This window comes from Aegilops tauschii, chromosome 6 (assembly GCF_002575655.3).
Source record: "Aegilops tauschii subsp. strangulata cultivar AL8/78 chromosome 6, Aet v6.0, whole genome shotgun sequence".
Classification (NCBI taxonomy): Eukaryota; Viridiplantae; Streptophyta; class Magnoliopsida; order Poales; family Poaceae; genus Aegilops; species Aegilops tauschii.
The window spans coordinates 32,953,882-32,966,863 of NC_053040.3; the positions used below are offsets into that span (position 1 = coordinate 32,953,882).

General features: G+C 47.1%; 1 protein-coding gene and 1 long non-coding RNA gene across 2 annotated transcripts; both read left to right on the forward strand.

Moving 5' to 3' along the window:
• Window positions 1-1,482: 1,482 nt before the first annotated feature.
• On the forward strand, window positions 1,483-2,416 carry LOC120970323 (uncharacterized). Its single transcript, XR_005765035.3, has 3 exons — window positions 1,483-1,605; window positions 1,702-2,054; window positions 2,190-2,416. It is a non-coding gene; the product is annotated as an uncharacterized lncRNA (long non-coding RNA).
• Window positions 2,417-8,041: 5,625 nt separating this feature from the next.
• Window positions 8,042-9,751, forward strand: LOC109733053 (uncharacterized). The gene is made up of 4 exons (XM_020292255.4): window positions 8,042-8,181; window positions 9,011-9,128; window positions 9,212-9,286; window positions 9,467-9,751. Exons 1-4 carry the CDS (start codon window positions 8,051-8,053, stop codon window positions 9,632-9,634), a joined length of 492 nt encoding a protein of 163 aa, XP_020147844.2. The 5' UTR covers window positions 8,042-8,050; the 3' UTR covers window positions 9,635-9,751.
• Window positions 9,752-12,982: the final 3,231 nt, after the last annotated feature.

Here is a 12,982-nt window from a genome sequence, read left to right on the forward strand (position 1 = left end):
TCCCGCCTAACCCTGTAGCGTTAGACCACGAGATCTAGCCCTTTGACTTTACACAGACAGGCTTTGACCAGTGGAACTCTCCCCCCGGTTGTGTTAGGTCAGCCCATAGGAACACTTTGGAGCAACATCCGGGCCAAACCCACAGCAAGATCCCCTCCGTGTAGACCCGATGTGTCTGTTTCACCCCTCCACGTGCCGGCGGCGGCGCCGTCCGTGAGGGGGGCCACAGCCCGGAGACGCGTGCCGCCTCTCCGGACATGCCACCACACCACCCCACATGTATGAGGGCCCGGTGCGATGCTCCGGTGGCATTGCTACCCCCAGGGCACCCGTCCCGCCTAACCATGTAGCGTTAGACCACGAGATCTAGCCCTTTGACTTTACACGGACGGGCTTTGACCAGTGGAACTCTCCACCCGGTTGTGTTAGGTCAGCCCATAGGAACACTTTGAAGCAACATCCGGGCCAGACCCACAGCAGGATCCCCTCCGTGTAGACCCTACGCGTCCGTTTCCCCCCTCCAGGTGCCGGCGGCGCCGCCGTCCGTGAGGGGGGGCACACCCCGGAGACGCGTGTCGCCTCTTCGGACATGGCACCACACCACCCTGCATGTATATATGAGGGCCCGGTGCGACGCTCCGGTGGCATTGCTATCCCCCCAGGGCCCCCGTCCCGCCTAACCATGTAGCGTTAGACCACGAGATCTAGCCCTTTGACTTTACACGGACGGGCTTTGACTAGTGGAACTCTCCACCCGGTTGTGTTAGGTCAGCCCATAGGAACACTTTGGAGCAACATCCGGGCCAGACCCACAGCAAGATCCCCTCCGTGTAGACCCGACGCGTCCGTTTCCCCCCTCCAGGTGCCGGCGGCGCCGCCGTCCGTGAGGGGGGCACACCCCGGAGATGCGCGCCGCCTCTATGGACATGGCACCACACCACCCCGCATGTATGAGGGCCCGGTGCGACGCTCCAGTGGTATTGCTATCCTCCCAGGGCCCCCGTCCCGCCTCTTCAGACATGGCACCACACCGCCCCGCATGTATGAGGGCCCGGTTAGACGGGACGGTGTACCTGGGGAGGGGGGGGGTAGCAATGCCGCTAGGTGTTGCTTTGGGCCCTCCTGCGGTTGTGGAAGCGTGGTGGCTGGCGCAGGCACCCGGCACGCAGCTCCGGGGTGTGGCCCCCTCACCGGCTTCGCTGTGGGGCACGGCGGCAGGAACGTCCGTGAGGGGGGCAATCGATATACCATCGGGGTATATTTTTTTGTTACAGAAGGCACATTTATGTTGTGAAAAAAAACAGGGTTAATGATTTCGTCCGGCCATATCGTTACCCAATAAAGGTTGGGTTTGTTTGGCCAAATGAGAAAACCAGTGAAAACCGGTGGAGAGAAGAGAAGAGAAGAGAAGATAGAGATAGAGATATAGATATAGAGATAAAGATAAATACTAGAGATAGAGACAGAGATTGCTCTGCATTTTCTTTTAGCAGCAAATCACCTGGTGATTGAATTTGCCACCATTGATACTTTGCCGATTTGGTGCTGTTTCTTCTTCAGAGAAGGTTGCTCAACTTTCCATCGGGCGGATCTACAGTTTTGGAAGTAAGACCATGATTTACCTCTCTCTCAGATTTCCACGCAAATGATTCCTAGCTCCTCGGATCTTCTTGATCTCCGGGTTAATGATTTCCTTCGCAGGAGATCCGCTTCCAGGCTGAAACATGTACAGAGCCCTCCACACAGGAGCCTGAAATCTACTCCACTTCTCTTGTACAGTACGAGGAAGGACATGGTGGTGAAGAAGAGAGCGGCAGTGATTGCGGCCCTGTCCATGCTCCTACTCCTCATGCTGTCCAGGCCATCCCATCAACAGTTCTCCAATTACTCCTGCAACTGCTACCGAGAGTGCTACTTAGGGTGCAAGCACGCCTTCCCGATGCTCTGCAAGGTCGTGTGTGGCGGCAGCTGTGATGACAAGAATGACCCCGTAGCCGCCTGCATGGTCGCCTGCACCAAGGACTCCCTATGCGGCGTGCCGGCGGCGCCATCCGGTAAGAGGACCTCCTAGCACCTTGCTTTATGATATGGGTGCATTCGTAGAGGCACACTCATGGAATATGTGTGCTCTTTATGCTGTTATTTTGTTCTGATGATCTTGTGCTTGCACTGCCATTTTGCATATGCAGGCGCCGCATATTGTAGCCATGCGTGCAACGATACGTGGGGTCGCCATGGACGGGCCAAGGTTCCTTGAAGATTGAAGATCCGGCCGATCATGGGATCATATGATGTCGAACTGCTGCACCAATGCAATAAAATGTATTTGGCTTCGGTGCACTACTTGTGATTGTGAGGAAGTTTGTGAATCTTATAATAAAGCTAGTTATCAATGCATTTGGTAAATCCCTGCTAATTTGATGTGTCTTTGATACCATACTCTGACCAGATTGCAAGATCAAAATTGCCTTATCTTCTTTCTGCGAGGAATAAGTAACGAAGGAGAGGGTTAATATAACATGTAAAAGAATTCAAACATCAGCAAACTAATCGAAGCCTTGCGTGAGTCTGAACAAAAGCAAAATAATTTGAAACAAGTTCGTCGGCCACACACAAAATGGGACATATATAAGCCGCAATTTGACGTACGATTGGCCCGTCTTTATACAATCAAAAGAAAAAAGTGAACATGAACACATGCAAAATACCAACTAAAAGGTACTCCTTCCATAAAGAAATATAAGAGCATTTATATCACTAAAGAATACAAGAGTGTTTAGATCACTACTTTAGTGATCTAAACGACGCTCTTATATTTCTAAACAAAGGGAACAACTAATTAATTGTACCAGCCTTGTGGTTGTTCATCCTAACGACCCGAGTTTAGTTCCTAGAATTGATAATGCACAGGGAGAACCACTTATGAAGAAATATCTTGATACTGATTTAGAAAATTCTGAGGACCTTGCTTATCTTCATACTCATACTAAAATGGCCGTATGTATCCCTAGTTGGTGCAGAGGCTGGGAAGTGACAATCTCTTCCATTTTAAAGAAGCACAAGCTACCTCACGACAGTCAGGGAGGCGACTACACTGGTGGCCGCGAGGGCACCCGCGGCCGCCCCGGGTGTCGGCGGGGCAATCGCTTTTGGGCTCTCTCCGGGACGATCTTCGACGAGGAGGACCGCACTGTGACCAGATTGGTGGTGGAGGTCCCATTGCCGATGCCGTCGGATATCATTTGCGAGTCTCTTCGGGTGGGCTATTCGGAAGATGAAGTCGCCAGAACATCAACGTGATTGTTCTGTCAAGCGATCAGCCTTGGGATGGACAGAAGGGGGAAGATAAGGTCGAGGTTCTCCGGCGAACGGCTCCGACGATCATTCGGCCATGGAAGGGACCAATCCCCACGGTACGTTTGCCGGCGCTAACTTTGCAGTACTTCATTGATCCCCATTCTTGGACTGTATTACCACGACGGAAGAAAAAACGGCCAATGGCAACGCTGGTGCCGGCGCCGGCGGCCGACCAGATCGGGGCGATCAGGGAGGCTCGGTGCCTGCGTTTGAATTCGTTGTTGGGCCAGTCTGGGCCGAAATCAGCGCAGGGGTATGTGGGATCAACAGGCACTAGGTATACGGCCTAGTGCAGAGCCGAGGATGTTGGGCCGCGTGCAAATATGATCGAGGACGTAATGGGGGCGAGTGGACATGCCTGGCTTCGTTTCGACTGCAGTTAGAGCATCTCCAACAGGCGCGCTAGATATGGCGTGCGGGGGAAAAATATGTAAGCAAAACTCCCTAACACTAGATATATTCATATGTATAGTTACATTTCAGTAAAAAAAATTGCAACTTACAGGCACATATCTACCGGTCTAACCAAAAGAGAAGATTTTACTGTGCGAGATTCGTTCACCCCATCCCCGAGAATGTCAAGAGGAGCAACGCAACATGTCCCTGTATCATACATAGTCTTTTAACAAGAACGACAATCACACACCCAACACACTGAAGCACACACTCGCGTGTATACATCATATGTATATTCAACTCAACAAAGAATTCAAATTCAAACATTAGCAAACTCACCGAAGCCTAAACGGGACTTACTACTGAATAGATGCAAATTTGATTAAAGAAAGAGAGAATTGTGCAAATTCAATTCACAGAAGGTGTCTATTTTGGAACGGAGGGACTACTTCACATCCCCAGGAACTTGAAATAGCAATCTGTCCGTCACTACTACCAAACAGCATTGTTTGAAAACTGCATTCGGTTTTCGTTCTACATCAGCACAGGTCTCTTCACCATGCGCTTGTCTAATCGGTTTATGATCCAAGGTTAGTTTCAGGTGCGCACTAGGCCACTAGGGGCTAGTAAGTGGCAGTAGGCACCATCTTGTTTAGGAAATCAATGCCATGGCAAAAATGGCTACAAAATAGCCAAGCCTGAAATTGTGGGTAATCTGATGTGCTAGCAAATACTGCAATACTTTGTCATGTTACACTACAAATTTTCCGGGTCAAATACCGATATTGCCCTCAAAACTCCAGTACATAAAGACCACATATCTGACTGTCTAAGAGAGCCACCAATCACCTGAAAACTCCCACGTCAGTTCCCTTCCTACTCTCTTGTCATAGCTCGTGCAGATAAGGAGAGGGGATGGACGTGCAGAAGAGGGCCGCCGCTATTGTCACGCTGTGCCATCCAAACAACAGGTGGACGCCATGTCCTTCTGCAACTGTTACCAGCAGTGCCACGACGGGTGCAGGCACAGCGTCCCTTGGTGCCTTTGCAACGTCGTCTGCGCCGGCAACTATGACGGCGTTGACAAGAAGGACGCCCTTGCCGCATGCATCATGGTCTGCAGCACGGACTCCATCTGTGACCCGTCGGTGGCACCAACCTGTAAGACCAACAGAACACGTTACTTGCATTCCATTTGCTCCGTTCCATTTATAGATGAATTCTCCTGAACATCGATGCAATATATGCTCTCTTTTTTCTATTGATACAAAGAAGAATCACCATCTGGTCTTAGTATCTTGTGCTCGTCTTGGCCATTTTTGCAGATACCACTATTAGGAAAAAGGTTATAGATGGAATGGCCACTAATGGCGCACCAGACATGTGGTGCGCCACTACTATATAGCAGTGGCGCACCATGTGCTGGTGCGCCATTAGTGTGAAAGACATTAATGGCGTACCAGACACACGGTGCGCCACTAGTAACAAATTATTTATTTATTTTTCTAAATATACTAATGGCGCACTAGGGCACAGTGCGCCATTACTAGTTCTAACTAGTAATGGCGCACCGGCCTCATAGTGCGCCACTACTATATATTTTTTGTTTTTGCAAAACTAGTAATGGCGCACTGTTCCCCGATGCGCCATTAGTGTATATTTCATGGACACTTGATCTCGATCCCCCTCCATCTCGATCGCTATCCCACCTCGCCAGATCCGGCCCCCCTCGCCGCCGAGCACCCCCCGCTCCACCGGCCGCCGCCGCCGACCCCCCGCACCCTCCCCCGCTACACCGTCGCCGCCGACCCACCGCACCATCCCCTGCTCCACCGCCGCCGACGACCCCCCGCACCCTCCCCGCACCCTCCCCGGCCCGCTCCACCGTCACAAAAAATTATTACTGTTTTTATAAAAAATTATTACTGTTTCATATTCATATTCATTTTCTAAAAATTATTAGAGGCAACAAAAAATAATAATTTTTTTTTTACTTATGGCGCACCTCTGGCTAGTGCGCCATTGCTATATATATAAAAAAGATTACTAATGGGGCACCCCTGGCCGGTGCGCCATTGCTATGTAACAAAAAGATTACTAATGGCGCACCGATCGTGGGTGCGCCATTGCTATCTAAAAAAACATTCTAATGGCGCACCGCTTCGGGGTGCGCCATTAGTAAGTTTCCCCCTAGCTTATTCCTCCCTCTCCCTTGCCAGATCCCCTTCATCCCTCTCCCTCGCCAGAAACTCCCCGACCCCCGCCGGACTCCACCCCCGCCGCCCCTGCGCCCCCGCGCACCCCACCACTGCATCTCCCCCGTGCCGACCCGCGAAGCACGTGGCCGCCGGCCTCCCCATGACCAACCGAGGCGCCCAGGAGGACCGCCGCCGTCTTCCTCTTCGACTATGTGGACCCGGACGATCTCGGACGCCCTCGAGCCATCCCTTCGATGCCGCCGCCGCCGACCCCGACCCCGACCCCTCCGGCGACCGGCCGCGCCCGCCCAGGTCCCTCTCCTCCTTCCCCCTTCCTCCTTCTTGTCCAGCGCCCGCCGCCCTGACAGCATCTCCAGCAGCACCACCCCGCAGTTGTACATTTTTTGGGGTATTAAGGCATTTTAGAGTTAGTTTTATTCATGAGGCAGTACTTTATTTTAATATTTGAAAGAGCATCTCACAAGACATGTATTGTCAAGCACATCGATGAACTAATCTTTTTATCTATTATAATCTTACAACCAAACATAAGCAGGACAGTGTTGCACTACTAGAAAAAGGGCTATAGATGGGATTGACACTAATGGCGCACCAGACAAGCCGTGCGCCATTAGTATATACTAATGGCGCACCACCTTCTGATACGCCATTAGAGTTGAAACTACTAATGGCGCACCTGGCCGAGGGTGCGCCATTAGTATCAATTTTTTTTAACTAGTGCGCCTGTCCAAACATACTAATGGCGCATCCAGACACAGTGCGCCATTAGTAGTTGAAACTACTAATGGCGCACCCGGCCCAGGGTGCGCCATTAGTATCAAATTTTTTTTTAAACTAGTGCGCCTGTCCAAACATACTAATGGCGCATCCAGAGACAGTGCGCCATTAGTAGTTGAAACTACTAATGGCGCACCTGGACCAGGGTGCGCCATTAGTATCAAATTTTTTTTTAACTAGTGCGCCTGTCCAAACATACTAATGGCGCATCCTGCCCATGGTGCGCCATTACTAGTTGTAACTAGTAATGGCGCACCTGTCCAGGGTGCGTCATTAGTATCAATTTTTTTTAACTAGTGCGCCTGTCCAAACATACTAATGGCGCACCTGGCCCAGGGTGCGCCATTAGTATCAAATTTTTTTTTAACTAGTGCACCTGTCCAAACATACTAATGGCGCACCACCTGAAGGTGCGCCATTAGTAACTAGTGCGCCTTTCCTCTATCCTCTTCTCCCCTAAATAACCCCGCCGTACCGCTCTGCCATGGCCGCCGCCACACTCCGCTCCGCCCTCCTCTCCTCCTGCGCCCTCCGCCGGCTCGCCTCCGCCTCCGCGCCGCGCGCCCCCCGCCTCGCCCAGCCCAAGGTCTCCGGGCGAACTGATATACTAGATCGTCGCGCTTCTCGCACTCGCGCTCACGGTTTCTGATCGGGGTTCTGCAGGTGCAGGGGTTCGCCCGGGCTCGCCGGTCCTACCCGGCCGCGTTCGCCGCCTCCGCCATGTCGACGTCGTCAGGGGCCAAGGAGGCGCCGGCCAACAACCCGGGCCTGCAGGCCGAGGTCGACCCCGCCACCAAGGGCTACTTCATGCAGCAGACAGTAAGCCGATCCTTCCCGTTTCCTGCTTCGTTTTAGCTGCCGATTGAGCGGGCATGCGTGGTATTGGATTCGAGTTTGCGCCTCCGTGGGTTTGATCTGTGGAGTGGAAGGGAGTTTTGTGGCTGGATTTGGCCGAAGCAATCTGTCGAACAGTTGGTGGTCCGTACGTGCTTGCTGTGGCAGGTTATAGAATTGGGAGAAAACAACACTTACCGAGGACTAAGTGATGGGTGTTGTTAGTTCCATGTGATAATTTCGAGCAGCGTTGTTGGTTTTGCAGCTGCAGTGTCAACTTAGCATCCCACTCTGTTTGGCCCAGTATTGCCGCTGTGCATATGTTTTATTACTGCACCACGTATGGTATGGAGTTGTTTCTGTGGAATGCTGGAAACTGTGTGTATGTGTAGGATATGCAATTCATCGTGTTAGTTGGAGAACCCATGATGGGAACAATTACGTTCCCTTGAATTACTGGGCTAAATATGCTCCTTTTTTGCAATTGCCAGCTTGGAAAGCTCATAAATGCTAATTCAACTGAGGTTGATTGGGAACGTTCCTTCTATTTGAATTTAGTCGCTCACACGTCATATACTGTCACAGTGGCATTGTGCAGGTATGTTTCTGTGGCACTTCTGCTAAGATCTTACAAGCTTTGTATGCTCTGAACAATTAGCTATAACTATGCATAAGAACAACTGCAAACCTTTTTGGGTGATCTATTGAGGTGTTATGGCTGGTGTGCGAGACACTGGAGTTGAGACATATATTCAGGAGGCGCCACCGTATAGAAGAGGTGTAATAACGGTGGTGCAGAGTGTGTGTGTGTGTTCGGCATCGATGTGGCCTTGTGTTGAGCTGTAGGCTATATAAGCCAGTCTGTACCTAGAGAATGGTTAAGCTGAACAAATTGAGAGAAATCTACCAATTAGCCTCCTACTCTCAGTTATTCCTCTTCTTCTCCAAGCCTTCGTGTTTACTATCTTCATCGCGTCTTGGCAGATCGCCAATGGCAACGGGGTGCTAAATGAAGTAAATCCTTATATTAATACAACACTTTTGGTCTGTTAGCTATAGTCAGTTAAAGAACTCCCCAGATTTTTGGTTCATAGTTTCTCACCCTTTATCAAAATCTGAGACGGTTGGCAAATAATGATTGTCATGTCATCTAATTCCGTATTGAAACAGCATTCTCTGTTTCAACTAAATGTTGCGAAATGGGTCTGGGTTGTTGGTACAATCACACTTTTTTCATTAGCTGGCTGAACAATTTGTGACCACAAATTTATCTTTCAGCTTGAGTTTGCCCTGGAATGTTAAGGGACTCACAAATCTTAGAGTGCCAGTAGTATCAATTGTCATGCACAACAAAACCTTTTTTTTCATAACTCCCCTCAGTAATATTTAATGGTTGGTTATGTGCTTCTTCTAATCTACTTCCACAGTATCAGCAATCTTCGCAATCGTGCAGACAAAAGCAAGCGGTTGCCTCCAATTTACAAGGTTTCAAAAACTGTATATGCATCCCCTAGCCGTGTAAATTTCCGCCTTGATCAAAGAAAGGTAATTTTTTTTCTGGCATCATCTTTTCAGAGAGACTGCCTTTCAATATAAATAATCTGTCGTAACTCACATCCCTTTAATAGGCTGTAGAGACAGTACCTGCATATCCGAACATTTATTTCTCAGTTGATGACTTCGATGATCCTTTTGATGCTGTGGTGAGTTCTAATTTACTTCTCCCAAAAATTACATAACATTGTGTTCTGGCAATACTTTGCAAATATTGTAGATGCCTGCGGTTTTATCACTGATGTTCCGTGGTTTTCCTTCAGATGGCTTTGACCATATACTTTCTAAGTTAACCATAAAGAGTAAAGTGATCTTGTAAATTTGAGCAGGTTTTGTCAGACCCAGAACACTGCTATTGTGTGATTCTCAATGCGCATGATGGGGCAGCATTTCCTGAAGAAAGCGAATCAAGCAATGTCGGTTCAAATATACAATCTGGGATCAACTCTGGGAGCAGTGGAGAGAACCCACCAAAGGTTCACTCTCTTCCTAAATGAAGGTTTCATCGTGATGACCGCAGCTCTCTTCTATGTGATGGTAGTTTAGATGATCGATATCGACTTGTAATGTGAAGACAAACTCGCGGTCTCGAGACTTGTAATATAATGTTCTATCTTTGTTCGGTCTTTTCAATTCGGAGACTAATATGATGAATTGTATTCGGAGACTAAAATGATGAATTGTATTCAGAGACTAATCTTCTATTGTATTCGATGAATCTGTTGTTGATGTGTGCTGTCTATATTTTGTCCAATTATACATTTTGTAACCTGTGCAAAAAACAGAAAATAAAAAAATAAAAAAAACCTAATATTCATACTAATGGCGCATCACATCATAGTGCGCCATTAGTATGCCAGAGGATACTAATGGCGCATCACTAAACAGTGCGCCATTAGTATGCCGAAGTTACTAATGGCGCATCCAGTTGTGGTGCGCCATTAGTATGCCAAAGCACCTGGGTATAGATGGCCCCCTGGGAGGCATACTAATGGCGCACTGTTGTATATACTAATGGCGCATCTGGGGTGCGCCATTAGTATACCAGATACTAATGGCGCACCAGTGGTGCGCCATTAGTAAAATATACTAATGGCGTGCTACTAATGGCGCACCACTAATGCGCCATTAATAGCCAAATTAGGTGCGCCATTAGTAGGCCTTTTCCTAGTAGTGTTGGGTTCAATTTTCACTGGTATTTATTTTGGGGCATCAATGCATTTTAGAGATAGTCTTGATGGATGCAGTGCTTCAATTTAATAATCAGTAAGGACCTCATAGTAGTACATGCATTGTCAAGCACATTGAAGGAACAATCTTTTTTGTGCAGTACAATATCCCTACTAAACACAAGCAGGACAGTGCTGTGGGAATACCAGTTCCATTGAGGATTTCTGACATCAGATTAGTTTAGCAGCCCCATTTTGATACCATTACTTTTCTTGGGGGGCAAATCTCCAGTGTGCTTTTTTCTTTTCCAAAGGAAAAGAAAATGTGGTGTATAACAAATGTATTATTTGGTGGAAATTGAGATATCTTATTAATCATTGACAAATTGGCTTTGAACAAATAATCTTAAATCCATGCATACCTACACAATTCATCTATTTGCTCAAATTTCTCCAAATTTGCATTTTATTGTCTGTTTATGATTTGGAAATATTCTAATTCAAGTTTTGTTGCGTATAACAAAACACAGTCACCTCCAAAGAAAAGCATCAAGGACGGTACCTACAAAAGGATTATCTGTAACGAGGTCGATAAGCTGGTAACTAAGTTCTGTTCTGTAAAATCTCTCGACTTTTTTTTAGCGTTATAAGGGTCCATAAGCAGTGTTGTCATCAGGTCCAGACATAAGCTCCTGTAGTAAGTAGCTTTTGGTTTTATCTTTGTAAGATAACCGGTTCTTGTAATATGGATTAGCAATGTCATCAAGCTGCTCTCCAGCAAACTAAGAGAGAGAGAGAGGGAGGGAGCAGCCATGTGGCCACGTGTTGTGTATGAACTGCAATTTCATTTATGTTGTTATAAGTTTGTTGCTGTCAGCATGAGTTAACTTGCTGTCATTTATCGAAATTCAGAATGTGCTGGACTATATGTTCATTGGTACTACTTGTGGTGCTGCTACTGTACTACTTGGGAATTTTGTCAACTTGTGATGATGCTGCTGTACCCCGAGAGGCCCTTGAGTTTGCTGGAATGTCGATTAACTTCCGTTCCGGCAAATTCGGGTACTCCATATGTCCTATTTTCAGCAAAGGTCATGCTGAATTTTTCCATGAATTTTAGCATGACTTTGCTAAAAATAGGACATATGGGGTACTTGTGACTAATGCATGGGCCGGGGTCTTAGTACTTAATTAAGTAGGAACCACTCATCCTAACCATTTGCTCTCAAAATTACCACTTCACTTCTTACTACTGAAAATCTTAGACCATCTCCATTCACCAATTGCTCAAACCAGTTCGAAGGGCGTGTTTTCACCACACTGTAGATTATCTTATTGGACCCAACAGAGATGATGTAGTTTTGAATTATGAACATAGGAAATGTCGTCATCGGACGACGAAAGTCTCCCGGGGGAGTGCGACTAGTGCCACGACGGTCGAGGTCTGTGCGACAGGCCTCACCTGGACGATGATCGGCGCTTCAGCATTCAGCTCGAGGAGACCTTCGAAGTTGAAACGGTACGCAACGACGACAAGTGTTTTTTTCATAATTAAGCATGACTTCAACTATTTCAACGTGTAATTTCATCTTTTACAATTCGAGTATAGTTTATCCCATGCCATGCAAGACGCTATGTCTTGGAGAGGATGGATTTTGAAGATCATGAAAATTTTGAAACGAAGAAAATTCACCTAAGGACACATCATGATGTGGATTTTGAAGTAAATCTGTATAATGCTGAGAGTGTAACCCATTTTGGTTGCAAAAACTGGGAAGCATTTTGCAAGATGTATGGTTTTGATGAGGGTATGCTTGTCACCATGGATCTTGGTGATCCTGACATCGACCAAGACAATATGGACATTTGGGTCCTTGTTGATACGCCTCCAGTTCTACCGCTATGTGAGTTTCTCAAACATAGTTAATTATTAACTAATTTATATTATTTATTTCAAAATAGTTGACAACTTATTTCCATTGACAGCTTATTTTGATTGTTTAAAAAATGTGCGGAACATGGTAGACAAAACCCACTACACCGATGGCTCCGAGTTAACTTGTCAGGAGAAAAATCATCTGGTCGGATTTTGTACTGATCTTGAGAAATACAATATCTACAATCAAACTCCTCAACATTATGGTCAATACGTGCCAATAGTGCACGTGTTGAACTACGGTAACTACCATGGAGATACCCTGGTAAGATTTTTTACTATTACGACATCCGTGCATCTTTTGCATACTTCTAAAACTAGTACATCATTGCTAACTAGGAAGTTATTACTATGTTTTTCAACAAAAAATCCCAGAGGATTGTGTGCCTCATTTGATGTATCAGAATGGCAGCCTTCGTGTTTCGAACTTATATCCAGGTCATCCTACGAATCTCAACTGTCCATACCGGATTTTTGAAAAAGTGGAGACATGCAAATCAGAGAATGGAAAAAATGTATGGACAGTCGTAAGGAGGTTCTTGGAAGCAAAAGGAAGCGCCGCGCAAGAATTGGAGACAGGATGATCTCCACTCTCCATAATGGTAATCTGATGTGCTAGCAAATACTGCAATACTTTGTCGTGTTACACTACAAATTTTCCGGGTCAAATACTGATATTGCCCTCAAAACTCCAGTATATAAAGACCACATATCTGACTGTCTAAGAGAGCCACCAGTCA